The sequence below is a fragment of the Piliocolobus tephrosceles genome, chromosome 6 (genome assembly GCF_002776525.5).
Source record: "Piliocolobus tephrosceles isolate RC106 chromosome 6, ASM277652v3, whole genome shotgun sequence".
Classification (NCBI taxonomy): domain Eukaryota; kingdom Metazoa; phylum Chordata; class Mammalia; order Primates; family Cercopithecidae; genus Piliocolobus; species Piliocolobus tephrosceles.
In genome coordinates, this window is record NC_045439.1 from 150,266,922 (window position 1) to 150,280,516 (window position 13,595).

At 39.3% G+C, this 13,595-nt stretch overlaps 1 protein-coding gene across 2 annotated transcripts in view; it reads right to left on the reverse strand.

The window, feature by feature from the left end:
- The window catches only part of TMCO5A (transmembrane and coiled-coil domains 5A), a 33,582-nt gene extending 20,340 nt beyond the window's left edge, over nucleotides 1–13,242 (reverse strand). Inside the window, exons 1-11 of one of the 2 annotated variants that reach the window (XM_023230278.1) lie at nucleotides 13,155–13,242; nucleotides 12,499–12,590; nucleotides 11,383–11,532; nucleotides 10,852–10,975; nucleotides 10,426–10,476; nucleotides 9,599–9,670; nucleotides 6,775–6,831; nucleotides 6,253–6,312; nucleotides 5,726–5,790; nucleotides 4,564–4,621; nucleotides 327–367 (exon numbers count right to left, since the gene is read on the reverse strand). In XM_023230278.1, the coding sequence (XP_023086046.1) occupies nucleotides 327–367; nucleotides 4,564–4,621; nucleotides 5,726–5,790; nucleotides 6,253–6,312; nucleotides 6,775–6,831; nucleotides 9,599–9,670; nucleotides 10,426–10,476; nucleotides 10,852–10,975; nucleotides 11,383–11,522 (668 nt within the window). In that variant the 5' untranslated portion in view covers nucleotides 11,523–11,532; nucleotides 12,499–12,590; nucleotides 13,155–13,242. Of the gene's footprint in view, nucleotides 1–326; nucleotides 368–4,563; nucleotides 4,622–5,725; nucleotides 5,791–6,252; nucleotides 6,313–6,774; nucleotides 6,832–9,598; nucleotides 9,671–10,425; nucleotides 10,477–10,851; nucleotides 10,976–11,382; nucleotides 11,539–12,498; nucleotides 12,591–13,154 lie in introns of those variants that run through there. The other variant, XM_026456334.1, reaches the window with a different exon arrangement.
- Nucleotides 13,243–13,595: the final 353 nt, after the last annotated feature.

The following is a 13,595-nucleotide window of genomic DNA, read 5'->3' on the forward strand; positions in this document are numbered from 1 at the left end:
ATCCAAATTGTTAAAGGGAAAAGGCAGTAAATAAGAGATTTGCCACATCTCTTTTACATAATCAAATTTCTATTTCTTAATACCACAAGGCTGTTGATTTTTAATAATGAAAAGTTGAGATTATTAGTTACCTTTAAACAAGTAAGTCATAACATTAGAATTGAGAAATACAGTCAAAGACATTAGTTTGCTGTCTTGTGTGTGTGTGCGTGTGTGTGTGCGCACGCATGTACAAGGTTCTCCTTGTCTAGACTTTTCTCTCTGTCAGGATGGCTAAATAGGGCTCCCAATTTTATAGGAAGTTTACTTGAAGATATTTTACTTACTTTCTACTGAAAAATGTTGCTGTCTTTTGGGTAGGAGTACCCTGGAAGAAGAAGAAAAGATATTGATAAGTAAGCAATTTCTGGAGGCTATTATCATTGTCCAAAAATATTTAGTGAGCCATTAGTTATATGTTATTTAGATAACTTTAACAAATTCTTTTTATATGCATAAGCACATATAATTTTCACGCCAAAATTTTTAAATATATTTATTATTATTGTTATTTGTCCTGCCTTTTTACATATTTATATGACTAAACTAAGGCACAGAAAGTCAAAGTATGCTGCCCAAGGTCACATAGTTAGTTAGTGGCAGGATTGGACCTGGAAGCTAGATTCTCTGACCCCACATTCTTGGCTCTCTCAACTATACCATTCTATCTTCTGCTTAACCAGTGACCCTTAGAGAAGCTTATAGGCTAAGAAAACTACATAAACATATCTTAAGAGATAAGTCTTAAAAGCTATAAAAATCTAAAGATGAGTGATCAAGTTTGGCTTCATCCCTGGGATGCAAGGTTGGTTCAACATACACAAATAGATAAATATAATCCATCACATAAACAGAACTAAAAACAAAAACCACATGATTATCTCAAGATGCAGAACAGGCCTCTGATAAAATTAAACATCCCTTAATGTTAAAAACTCTCAGTAACCTAGGTATTGAAAGAACATATGTCAAAATAATAAGAGCCATATATGACCAATCCACAGCCAACATCATACTAAATACAGAAGCTGGAAGCATTCCCCTTGAAAAATGGCATAAGACAAGGATGCCCTCTCTCACCACTCCTATTCAACATAGCATTGGAAGTTCTGGCCAGGGAAGTCAGTAAAGAGAAAGAAATAAAGGGTATTCAGACAGGAAAAGAGTAAGTCAGACTATCTTTGTTTGCATGTGGCATGATCCTGTACCTAGAAAACCATATCATCTCAGCCCAAAAGCCTCTTCAGCAACTTCAGCAAAGTCTGCGGCTACAGACTCAATGTGCAGAAGTCACAGCATTCCTATACACCAACAACAGTCAAGCAGAGAGCCAAATGATGAAAGAACTCCCATTCACAATTGCTACACAAAATAAAATACCTAGGAATATAGCTAACAAGAGAAATGAAAGACTCCTTCAAGGAGAACTACAAACTACTCTGAAAGAAATCAGAGAGGACTCAAACAAATGGAAAAACATTCCATGTTCCTGGATAGAAAGAATCAATATCATGAAAATGGCCATACTGTCCAAAGTAATTTCTAGATTCAATGCTATTCACATTAACCTACCATTGACATTTTTTCACAGAATTAGAAAAAAATGATTTTAAAATTCAGGTGGAACCAAAAAAGAGCCCTAATAACCAAGACAATCCTTAGCAAAAAGAACAAAGCTAGAGGCATCACACTACCTGACTTCAAACTATAAGGCTACAGTAACCAAAGCAGGACGGTACTAGTACAAAAACAGACACATAAACCAATGAAATAGAATAGAAAACTCAGAAATAAGACTGCTTGCCTACAACCATCTGATCTTCAACAAACCTGACAAAAACAAACAATGGGGAAAGGACTCCCTATTCAATAAATGGTGCTGGGAAAACTGGCTAGCCATATGCAGAAAATTGAAACTGGACTGCTTCTTTACATAATATACAAAAATTAACTCAAGATGGATTATAGACTTAAATGTAAAACCCAAAACTGTTAAAACCCTAGAAGAAAATCTAGGCAATACCATGGACATAGGCATGCGCAAAGATTTCATGATGAAAATGCCAAAACCAATTGCAACAAAAGCAAAAATTGACAAATGGGATCTAGTTAAAGAGCTTCTGCATAGGAAAATAAATTATCATCAGAGTGAGCAGACAACCTACAGAATAGGAGACAATTTTTGAAAACTATGTGTCTGACAAAGGTCTAACACCCAGAGTCTACAGGGAACTTAAACAAATTTACAAGAAAAAAACAACCTCATTAAAAAGTGGGCAAAGAACATGAACAGGCACTTCTCAAAAGAAGACATACATACAGCCAACAAACATACGAAAAAAAGTTTGACATTACTGATCATTAGAGAAATGCAAATCAAAGCAACAATGAAACACCATCTCATGCCAGTCAGAATTGCTATTATTTAAAAGTCAAACAACAGACACTGGTGAGGTCGCAGAGAAAAAGCATGCTTTTACACTGTTGGTGGGAGTATAAATGTGTTCAACCATTGTGGAAGAAGTGTGGCAATTCCTCAGAAACCTAGAGGCAGAAATACCATTTGACACAGCAATGTCAATACTGGGTATATACCCAAAGGAATATAAATCATTCTATCATAGAGACACATGCACACAAATATCATTGCAGCACTGTTCACAATCGCAAAGACATGGAATCAACGTAAGTGCCATCAATGATAGACTGAATGAAGAATATGTGATACATATACATATTGCAGGGACATGGGTGGTATTGGAAGCCATTTTCCTCAGCCAACTAACCCAAGAACAGAAACCCAGACACTGCATGTTCTCACTTATAAGTGGGAGACGAATGATGAGAACACATGGACACATGCAGGGGAACAACATGCACTGGAGCTTGTCAGCGGGGGTGAGGTAGTGGGAGGGAGAACATCAGGAAGAATAGCTAATAGCTGCTGGACTTAATACCTAGGTGATGGGATGATCCATGCAGCAAATCACCATGGAACACGTTTACCTACGTAACAAACCTGCACATCCTGCACATGTACCCCTGAACTTTGAAAGTTGAAGGAAAAAAAAATCTAAAGATGAGGCTATGTCCTGTATTTCTGTGGCGTTATTGTTTCAAAATATTTTCTGTTATTTCATTGTCCTTTAACCTTCCTTGTGAGATAAAAAGAGGAATTATGATCACATTTTAGAGCAAGCCAGGCACGGTGGTGGGTGCCTTTAGTCCTAGCTACTTGGGAGGCAAAGGTGGGAGGAACCATTGAGCCCAGGAGTTGAAGACCAGCCTGAACAACATAGTGAGAATTCATCTTTCTACTAAAAAAAACTAGAACTGTGGAAATGAGGCTTACAGAATTGGAATTACAAAGAAACTTTCAGGATTACAAATTTTGTTCTATAGTTTGAGTAAGATTACATGTCATGCCAAACAGTCAGTTCTCAGGCATCCTCTCTCTAAAGTTGCTCAGACAACATTATGTCACTGAACCATCATGGGACCCTGATGAGCTTGATGTAGACAACTTTATTTTTTTCCTCTCACACATAGTTAGAAGGAATATTTTGATGAGCTGTGGGGAGAGATTGTGGGACACATTGGAGATGTCAAAAACTTGGTTCTACAGAAGTAGGTCGAGTTAATTTCAAGGATTTTGTTTACTAAGCAGAATATGCAAGCTTCAGGGCCAGAATGACTTGTTCAGTACTCTAAGAAACACGGACATGACCTAACATATATCCAAACATTTGGATGACCCAAGCACAATGGCCAATATTTGATATTTGCTTTTAAGGAAGTGATTAGTTCTCTTTTCTGAGAATTTATCTTGACTATATGTAATTTCTGATGATTGTTAACCTGGATTCTAAAGTCAATATAAATTACAAAATTAAAACCCCAACCCAAGTTTAACCTTTTATCCTTGCTGCCACAAGACATCAAGCAGGCCAAGAGGATTGGTTCTCTGTATGAAATTGTTCTGTTTCCTTCAGACCTTTACATGTGTGCTGGTGGGTTCATAATGTTAAATATGAACAGACACTGAAACTCTGTCATAAAGAAGCAATAGCTTTCTATGTTTTAACTCTCAGGCCAACTCTGACTAGATGATGACAGATGGTGGGTGCTCTGTGTTGTGAGAGATTAGGGACCATGTCGAGATCATCAGGAAAGAGTAACATGATTGCAGGAGATGGAAGAGGTGGTGTATGTGCCCTATACTGGCCTCTTTCTATAGAGCATACCCTCAATTAAGGTTGCTTCTTGCCTCCATTCTGAGTTCTCTTAGGTCTTTGGCTAGTTTTTTAAGAACCTGTTATTGGTATGGCTGAATGAGAAGAAAGTAGATTGTTCCTTAGAGTCTATTTTGTTTGTTTAGGGTTGGAATGCTCTGTAATTATAGCTGATACTGCTCTTGGAAAATGCACATGGCAAGACTGGGTATACATTTGGTGCCTTAGAGTTTGCTGGAGATGTCTTTGAAAGGCAATGACAACTGTGAGGAGCTGAAGAGAGAGTGTTTACCTCATTATTTTGCCTGGTATGCTCTTTTTCCACAGAGTTCATGCTCACAAGTTTTGATCTATGAAGATAAGAGCCAGGACAGAAATTGAACAAAGTGCACTAAAATATTCATACAACACCACTGTTATTTTAAAAAAGCTTTATATTCTAAATCTGTACTGTCAAATATTGTAACTACTGGCTTCCTATAGCTATTTAAATTAATTAAAGTTAAAATTCATTTCCTCAGTTGAGTACATCTTTTATGTACTCAATTGCCATATGTAGTTAGTTTTACCTACTAACTAGCACAGAAAATTCTGCTGGGCAACCTGTTCTAGAATCTTGGCTTAACAGTCAAGCCATAAACCAATGTTCAGCAGGGATCTTGAGTGACTTGAAGGTGTCCTTTAGGAGCAAGGACCGACAAGTCCTAGGACCCTGGCCCCTAGGCCACAGTTTGTATTTGGCCTATATAGAAGCCATATGCAGTTTTGATCTCTTGTTCTTGATCTAAGGATTTAAAAATATTTCATAAATAGAAATACTGCTTGACTGCCTTAAGATTTAACTTACAAAGGGGGTCAAGAAATGGAGATGAGGTTTTTGGTAATTTCTCACCATTTAGACTCTTGACAAACTCAGTGTATTTTGAGAAGTGCTTTCCCTTTATAATTTCTAATTTTAAATGTTCGTAGTTCAATACAGTGTACAGTTCTGATTTATATAATGTGGTAGCTGTAGTATGAGTCTAGAGATTAGTTTCATGCCTATCCAATATGGTTGGGTGTCCATATATTTGAGGGAAGTGAGGATGGTATTAATTAAAAGACCTTTCTGTGATATATAAGGAATAGCCTACTTATCAAGGTGACTGACCACCAACTCTTTTTAAAGTACATGTTTTTACTCTTAATATCAACCCAAATAATAATGTGATAATGTGATAAAATTATGAAGGGAGATGAGTTTCTGAGGTCTTTTTAGAAGGATGGGAGAATGACTGGAAGTTTTAAGTTGGTGTGATCTGCCGGGGTCAACCAGATCACTAACAGAGGGCAAAGATATGTGGCGTCAGAACTCATTCAATTCCACATGGAAATTGGTCTGAGAACTGTTTGCTCTGACTCAGGCTGAGATGGAGTTTCTACCAAAACCAGGATGTTCCTTTGCCAAAGCTCACACTTCTCTCTCAAGGAACCGAGCCTCTAGTTCTTCTTCTATTTTCTTCAATGTTTCCTGGTACTTCTTCAAAGAGAAACAAAGGAAGCCCCAGTTACTACTTAGGAAGTTTATAATTTTTCTAAGCTTAATGAGCACTTGTTATTTTACATGATACCATGAATGCTTGCTATTCCCACTGCCACTTTCTCTGCTTTCATTAACCTCACCCCACCACTACTCTTGATCTCTCACTATGCCTTACCACTGGATAGGTTTCTGGGCATCATTGACATTATAAATAGCAGAAGCGTGAATTATTAACTTAACAGCACAGAGAGTGGGAGAGCAGGGCAGGAATTCCCAGGGAGACAAAGACAAATAGAGTGATATTGGTAGTGAGGTGGGGTGCTGATGACCTTAAAGTCTCCCAGTAGTGCCACCTTGAAGTGCTAAAATTGCTCTGGACAGTATTCTTTGAAACTCCTGGTTCTATTTCATCCTGTACCTTAAAAAACCCTTTGCTAGCCCTTTACCAAGAAACTCTACCTTTATGTAGAGGGCTTGATCTTCACAGAGCTGGGTCACAAATGCATACTCCTTCATTACCTGGGAAATCAAAATTTGGTTATAAATATATTTCAGTAAATTGCTGTAAGAACACAAGCAGACTTGCTTCCTCCTGTGTCCCAGCTCCTAAATGTGGTTTTCTAATTATTCTAAATATGTTTTCTTTTTTGCTGTACAGATAAATGGATGTCCTTTTTCAAGGGTAAATGAGCTAAATGGGAGTTATTGGTCAAAGGTGGAATTTGGGGGCAGTTGGGGGAGGAATAGACAGATACTAATATTTGCAAGATACAAACTGTTGAGTGTATTCTGTAAAAAAACGTTGAAGAGAAGGTCACCTCAGAGATTGTGTTTATCTTCCTTTGTTTACCCCTCCCTAGCCCCATCATGGTCTTAGATCTGGAACCTTTATGTAAATCAATCATTTGAGAAATAGATTGTCTGACCAAAGATCACATTTCCCTTTTCGGGGAGAAGTCACACTAAAGTTCCTGCTGTTACCTTGAGCAGCTCCTTCTCTTGGCGTGCATAGGAAGCTTCCAGCTGTTGTAACTTAACCTAAAGAAAGCAAAAGACACTGCTAACTCGGCAAAGTGAAAGCTGTGCAGGAATGGAATGCTGTCACCAAGGTGGTCTCAAGAGACTTGAGGAGCCTCAGGGCCACGACTTCACACGTCTCCTGATGGAGGAGTTAAACCACCCAGCACCCTTTGCAGCTGCTTGGTAAACTTGCTCTTTTATACTCCTTATCTTTTAGTCTTCATCTGATGCTACCTTCACCCCTAAACTTCAATTCTGAGCTTCCTACTCTTACTTAGCCATTTCTCTTAAAAACAATACCAGTTTTGAAAAACTTCACTCTTCCTTTTCCTTTAATATAGTCGGTCAGACTCTAAGGTGTTTGTTCACTCCTTTCTCCCTCCCTGTATGCCTTGCTCGCCCTTTTATTTCCTTCAATACTTGGAAAAAGACCATTCTACATCAGCTGCTATGCTGGAGTGAAGCATGTGTGTGTCAGGGGGTAGGGGGTAGTACTTAGGATACAGTAGTAGACACGATGGACCAGCTCTCCACCCTCGCAGAGCTGGCATTCTAGTAGGAAGACAACAAATACATCTGCATGATAATGGTATGTGCTATGAAGGAAACAAAAACATTAATGTTTAAAGATAGTGATGGTAGTGGTGGTGTGAGAGGAGGTGGTGGGTGGTTGGCAAAGGCCTCTCTGATGTGAGGATACCTGAGCTAAAGCCTAAATGATAAATGCTAGCTAAATGGAGATCTGGAATAAATATGTTCTCTGTGAAGGGTATGGCGAGGGCCAAGACTATGAGGTTATCACAGATTTGGCTTGTATGAGGGAGTTGTGTGACCAGAGCGTAAGGGAAATTGGTAGGTAGGAGGCAAAGTGGGATAAAGTAGACAGGGGCTAGATTGTGTAGGGCCTTGTGGCTTCTAAAAGGATTTTGGTTCTTTGTTCTAATGGCAGTGAGAAGGCAGGAGAGGCTTGAAGTCTAAAGACACAATCTGATTAATGTTTTCAGAGAATAGCCTTTTCTGTGTCTGAAAAAGGGTTTGGACGTGAAAGTAGAAGCAGGGAGACTGGTTGAGAGGTGACTCCTGTTGTCCAGTTAAGGGGTTATGGTGGCTTGCAAAAGGATAGTAGTAACAGAAGTGGTAGAGAGGAATGGATACATTTGGGAGATAATTTGGCGGAAGAGCAGACATGTCCATTCTTCCTTCCCTTTTTGGCTCTGCTGTTCCCACTTTCACCTAGGTGCCATTATTTCACATCCAGATTCTTCTGAGAGTTGCTTCACTCTTCAGTTAGTTACATCCAGGACCAGTTATCCAAATGTGCTAAGGGATATATAGTTTCAAGCCAATGGTGTGAGTCACGAAGGGTTGAATTAGACACTCCATTAAAGCTGCTGCACTGATGACTAGCATGCCAGAGGAACAGAAGCAAAAGAGATTCTGTACATTTCACAGAATTAGAGATATCACCTGATAATTCAATAAAATACGTGGGCAAAGAGTGGTTCAAAGGATTAAACAATACTCTAGAACTCTTTAGGGCTAGCCAGCAAAATAATGGCCATTATTCTGACTAACACTAGACTCTATTCTCTATTACCTGACATAGCGAGTACAGCCAGACTTAAAGTGTCACCACTCAATTCTGACTGGGCTTATTTTCTGGGAAAAATAAGTGATTTTGTAAGAAAATCCGTGTCCTGACCACTGGAATCATATGGCAAGTGCAGTCAGGGGTCTTTATAGCTCTTCCTAATTTGGGCTCCAATTTCTTCCAGATTTCTCTTTCCAGATAACTTACCTGAATGAGCACAGCCAAGCAAGCTTATTTGGTGGCTTTGGACTTCCTATTTTTGTGGTCATCAAAACTAAATTGGCCAGGAGTAGATAGGGGAGTAATTCTCCATATTTTCATTTTCTATTTATATTTTCTATGTATCCAAATCTTCAGAGGCTTCATACACACAACCAAGTGTAGGCTTTAGAGGGTAAAGAGAAGTTAGATAAGGCAAGGACAAAGATGTAATTCTAGAGAAGGTGTCAAAAAATTTTATCTGTTCTCTGAAGAAAAATAAAGTCTTCGCAACGCAGCATGTCCATGTTAGCAAAATGGCACTTGTACCCCCTGAATATATACAAAAAATTTCTCTCTCTCTCTTATCAAATAGGTTGTGGTTGGTCTCAGGTTCTTAGCTCTGAAACACAATTACAGACATGCCAAGCAGAGTATGATGTGCTTAGCAGGTAGTGGTCACATTAAATACTTGAGTGACTAATTGAATCCTTTTCTAGATTGGAAACCATGACAGGGTACATAAAGTGCCGAGCACTCAGTAGACTTACAAATCCTAGTTCTGCCTCTCTGAATTCATACATGCACCTCAGCAAGACTTTTAAATAATTATGTAAAACTTAAAGGAGAGAATATTTTATATACACAATTTCATTTAATCTCGAAACTGAGGCTAAAAGGGAGTAATTAAATTACCCAACTTCATACACCAATTTATGTGCTGTGGCTTTAAACTGGGGACTTTAACTGCCCCACATGTTACATATGCATTTGTGCCCTCCTCTTCCTAACAGACGAGAGAACAATAAACAAGACTTAAGAGTGATATTCCTTACTAAGGGCAGAGAAGAATTCAGCACTCAGTGGCTCAAGCTTAAGCTTGATATGGGGGAAAACTACCAAGAATTTGTCACAACGTTGACAATGATTTCCAACTTAACAGCTTGTTTCCTGGTTACATAGCCCAACCACATTTAGGATTGCTTTTTCATTTACCTTTGTCTCTTCTAGGGCTCCATCTGGACTGCTTTGTTCACAATTGGTTATCTTTTGTGATTTCCTTGTAAGCTATAGTTTCAGATAAAAAAATGTACTAAATTAAAAGGTGTAGAAGGCAAAGACTTTCTCTGGTGTGTGGAGATTAGTAACTCTGGCCTTGATAAAACTTTCCAGGACATAGTCCTTTGGTAGATATTTGGTGACCTGTGGAAAACATCTTTGTTCTACCTCCATCTTCTTCTCACTAGTCTTGGCCACTGATGAGTGGCCTCTCAAGGCAGGAGTACTTTCCTTAACCCCTAATTCATGCTGGGTTACTCAGGGATACAGCCCTCTATAGTAGAGGGCTACTCTCTACTCATGGGTCAGAGAGTAGGGTAGTCATTGGAAGCCCACTGTATTCTGAGGAGGTATTGAGGTATTGGAAATGGCTAGGTAAGAAAAAGGAAATCCTTGGGGATTAAGTTAATTATTGTTGTTTAAAAGGTCTCTTTTGAAAGTAAAATTAACCTCTCACCACAAAGGTTCCAGTCAGTGACTTCAACAGAGTATCTGTTGGAATCCATTTCCTGGCGAGAGACTGAAGAACCCATGAGATTACTAAATATTCCATCCATTCCCTTCCCCTCATGCTTACAGAGAAAATCCATAACATTTAGGTCATGAACCTTGGCCTCAGGAGAGTGGATTAGAGAGTAATATGCACTCCCCATACAGGCCTCTCTGACTTATGGGTTCCTCTATGATCACTTCCCCCCAACCTTGCCTCTTTGATGAGTGGGGCTGTTGTGGGGGCACTGGAGAACACAAGAACCCCACCTCACCTTTTGTTGAAGTTCTGTTATACTGTGAACCAATGTCTTATTCTTCCTTTCCTGTGAGAGAGAAATAACAGTGTAAGTCTGCCTCTGTACTCCATCTGTTCTTATTCAGTTGATTGTTGTCCATTTCACCCCAGCTATATTTTCCTGTGGTTACTTGACCTTATTTGCATAATGTCATGTGTATATTGAAATCAAACGACAGGTAAAATACAGAGATATAGATGCCCATCTGCAGGGCTTCCCAATTATTAAACATTGCCCAAGAAGCCAAACACATCCCCTTCCATGCATGGACAAATTCTGTCATGACTTTTGAGGTGGCTACTCTTCGTGTATAAAAAGGAGAGACAAGCTTATCTGATAATTGATGAAGGATGGAATGAGGAATGCAACCTGTTAAACGGCTCTTCCCAACTTCTTGCTTACAAGTCTGGCTGTTTCTTCCTCCAGCTCCTGCAAGGCTCTTTCCCTTTCCATTGTGGTGCGGTTCTCCTTCTCCCACTCTTCATCTTCCACCAGGTCCCCTGTCTGAATGATCTCACTCTCCAGCCTGGACAACACAAGCACATGCCATGAAGACCCATGCTTGGCAGTTTCAGAACTGGTAAAACACAGATATCCGATATAAGGGAACTTCAGGGACAGTGTACATGAATCTCAAGCTGAAAACTCTTCCTTACTGAATCCACAGGATCATGATCACTTCAGTATTATAAGAAGGAAGACCTGCCTGATTCCTAAGCCAAACACCCCAATGTTCTCTCAACTCCATCTTGTAGGAATCTATTTGAGACTTGCTGTGCGTCAGTGTTCAAGAGAAATGTCAAAGAATGAAGAAGTAACTTTCTACCACACAAGATAGAAGTCTCTAGAACAAGCAGGAAAATTCAGTTTTGGTTTTGATCCTCCACCCTTTCTTTGGGTTGGGACCTTCCCTCATGAAACCTTAATACTCACCTCTGAATCTTATCTTCTCTCTCTTGGATTTTGAGAAGAAGTTTCTGATTTGCTTCATCCATTCTCTGCATATCCCTTTCAAGGTCCGTGTTCAAACTGATAATGTTTCTTTTTGACTGAGCCAATCTTAAGATTTCCATTTTCTCCGACCTATAGACTCAGCCCCCAAAATGAACAAGGGCCAGTTATCTCAAGATCAATAATCATTGGGCCAAAAAGGATATTTAGAAGACATCTAGTTTATTAACCTTGCTCTCTCTGGGGGCATACCATTTTCATTCTTGAAAAATTACATTTCTTGATCATGCTCTACAACTGTTTCAATAATTCTCAGCTCAGTCAGCAAGGGTCTTTCCCAGGCTTTCTCCTCCAAAGTGCTCAATCTAATAGTGCACCTCCACTCTGGTTTCATGAGAAGCTTTGCTTCCTTAAATAACCCCTAGCATTGAAGAGAAATGCTTCTCTTGGAAATCTTTTCTTAGATAAACTATTCACAAAACCTGCTCATACAATACACATCTGTTCAACACTTTTATCTAAGCACCTGGCACATCACTTCTGGTTGGGCCTGGCATTCTGCAGAGCCACAAGGGGTTTCCACCAGCATGATAGGGCTTCAGTCTTTCCCTTCCTCCTCCCACCTCAACAACTCTCCCTCACTTGTCTGCTACAAAGTTTGAAATTTTTACCATGAGAGTCATTCCATTGAGCACACACACACATAGGCTCTAGGCATAGCTTTCAAAAATGCAAACATCTGTTTTGAAGTAAATTTAAATGAAATAATGGTAACTCTAGAGTATTTTAGAAAGGGTACGTGGGAGGCTCTTGATATATTTTTCTTTTTCTTCTAATGTAAATTAATTCATTGGTTTCGTTTGAATTGATTAACCACAACTAGTGTAGTGAGGCACCGGGGCTTTTGTTTTAGATAGGAATGAAGGATAATATTGGAAAGTTAAGTCCTATCTTGGAAGGGCTTGCTTGGATGGGGGATTTACAGTAATCACTTCAGGAGGGTATGGCATGCTTGGGGTCGGGTGCGGAGGTGGGTGCATAACAGGAGTAGAAGGGGAGAAGAAGGCTGGAAGATGAGGGAAGGGGTCAATAGCAAACCTGTTTTACACCTTGGTCCCTGGATATGGCTTTGCATAATCATGACTACTTAATCCAGTTGATCTTTCTTGTGTCCTTCCATTGTAGATTCCCTAAAATGCCAACAGAGATGTATCTAATGAATTGGAAAAATGGGTTCATTTATCAAGAACAGAGTAACTGGGGAAGATTCCTAAAAAGTAGAAACCAAATTAACTTGTTTTCTCCCTCTAATCCCCACATTTTAACCATGACAAAACTCAGCCCTTTGATTCTTCTGCCCATGATCTGATTATACCTTAGTAAAGATACAGTCAGGATACAGAGATAATGCTGGAATACACATCCTATTAGTAGACATAGTCAGAGATGGTTTATCAACATAAAACCCTGTGGAAGTTTATACAAGACAATATAAAGAAATAGAGGTAATCAATATTTAAATCTCTTTTTGCTCTAGGCCAGTTGCTTTCCATAAAGCACCATGGGCATGGATGTAGGTTTACAACTGCCCTGAAAAATAATCTTTGCTCTCTATCTTGGCGTATGCCAGAATTTCCAGATATTAAGATCTGTAGTATTAAAGAGGGCTCAGAAAACCAAGTACATGTAAATCATTTGTTTCTCTCTTCCCCTTAGTTTCTTTTTTTCCCCTTTATTTCTTCTGCAAACTCTACCTCTCCCTTTTGGTGTATCTTGTCTCCCTGATCCTTCCCTAGTCAATTAGCTTCTGAGGAGTCTAATCTTTCTCCACTGGAACTATCCAGTAGAATCTCAGAACATTCTGAGGAGTCATGACTCTTCTTTTGACATAGGATGGGTGGGGCAACATGTCATAGTGGGGTGGGTGGCAATGGCTTCTCATCATTTGTGTAGAGTCTAGAGCCTAGATAAGTGTATGGATTTCAGGGCCAAGTCTGCCCTAAGTAGCAGTAAGTTCAACAGATTTGATTTCTGGGTAGTTTGAAGGGGCAGCCTCTATCTTTTATTTCTCTGGCAGATAAAGCTCTCTTCCTGCCCCAGTGTGACTAAAATGGAAAGTCTAGGTCCTTTGGCCAGCAGTCTAATTTCATCATATAGCCAACTAACTACTCATTCATTCAACAAACAGTGAAACA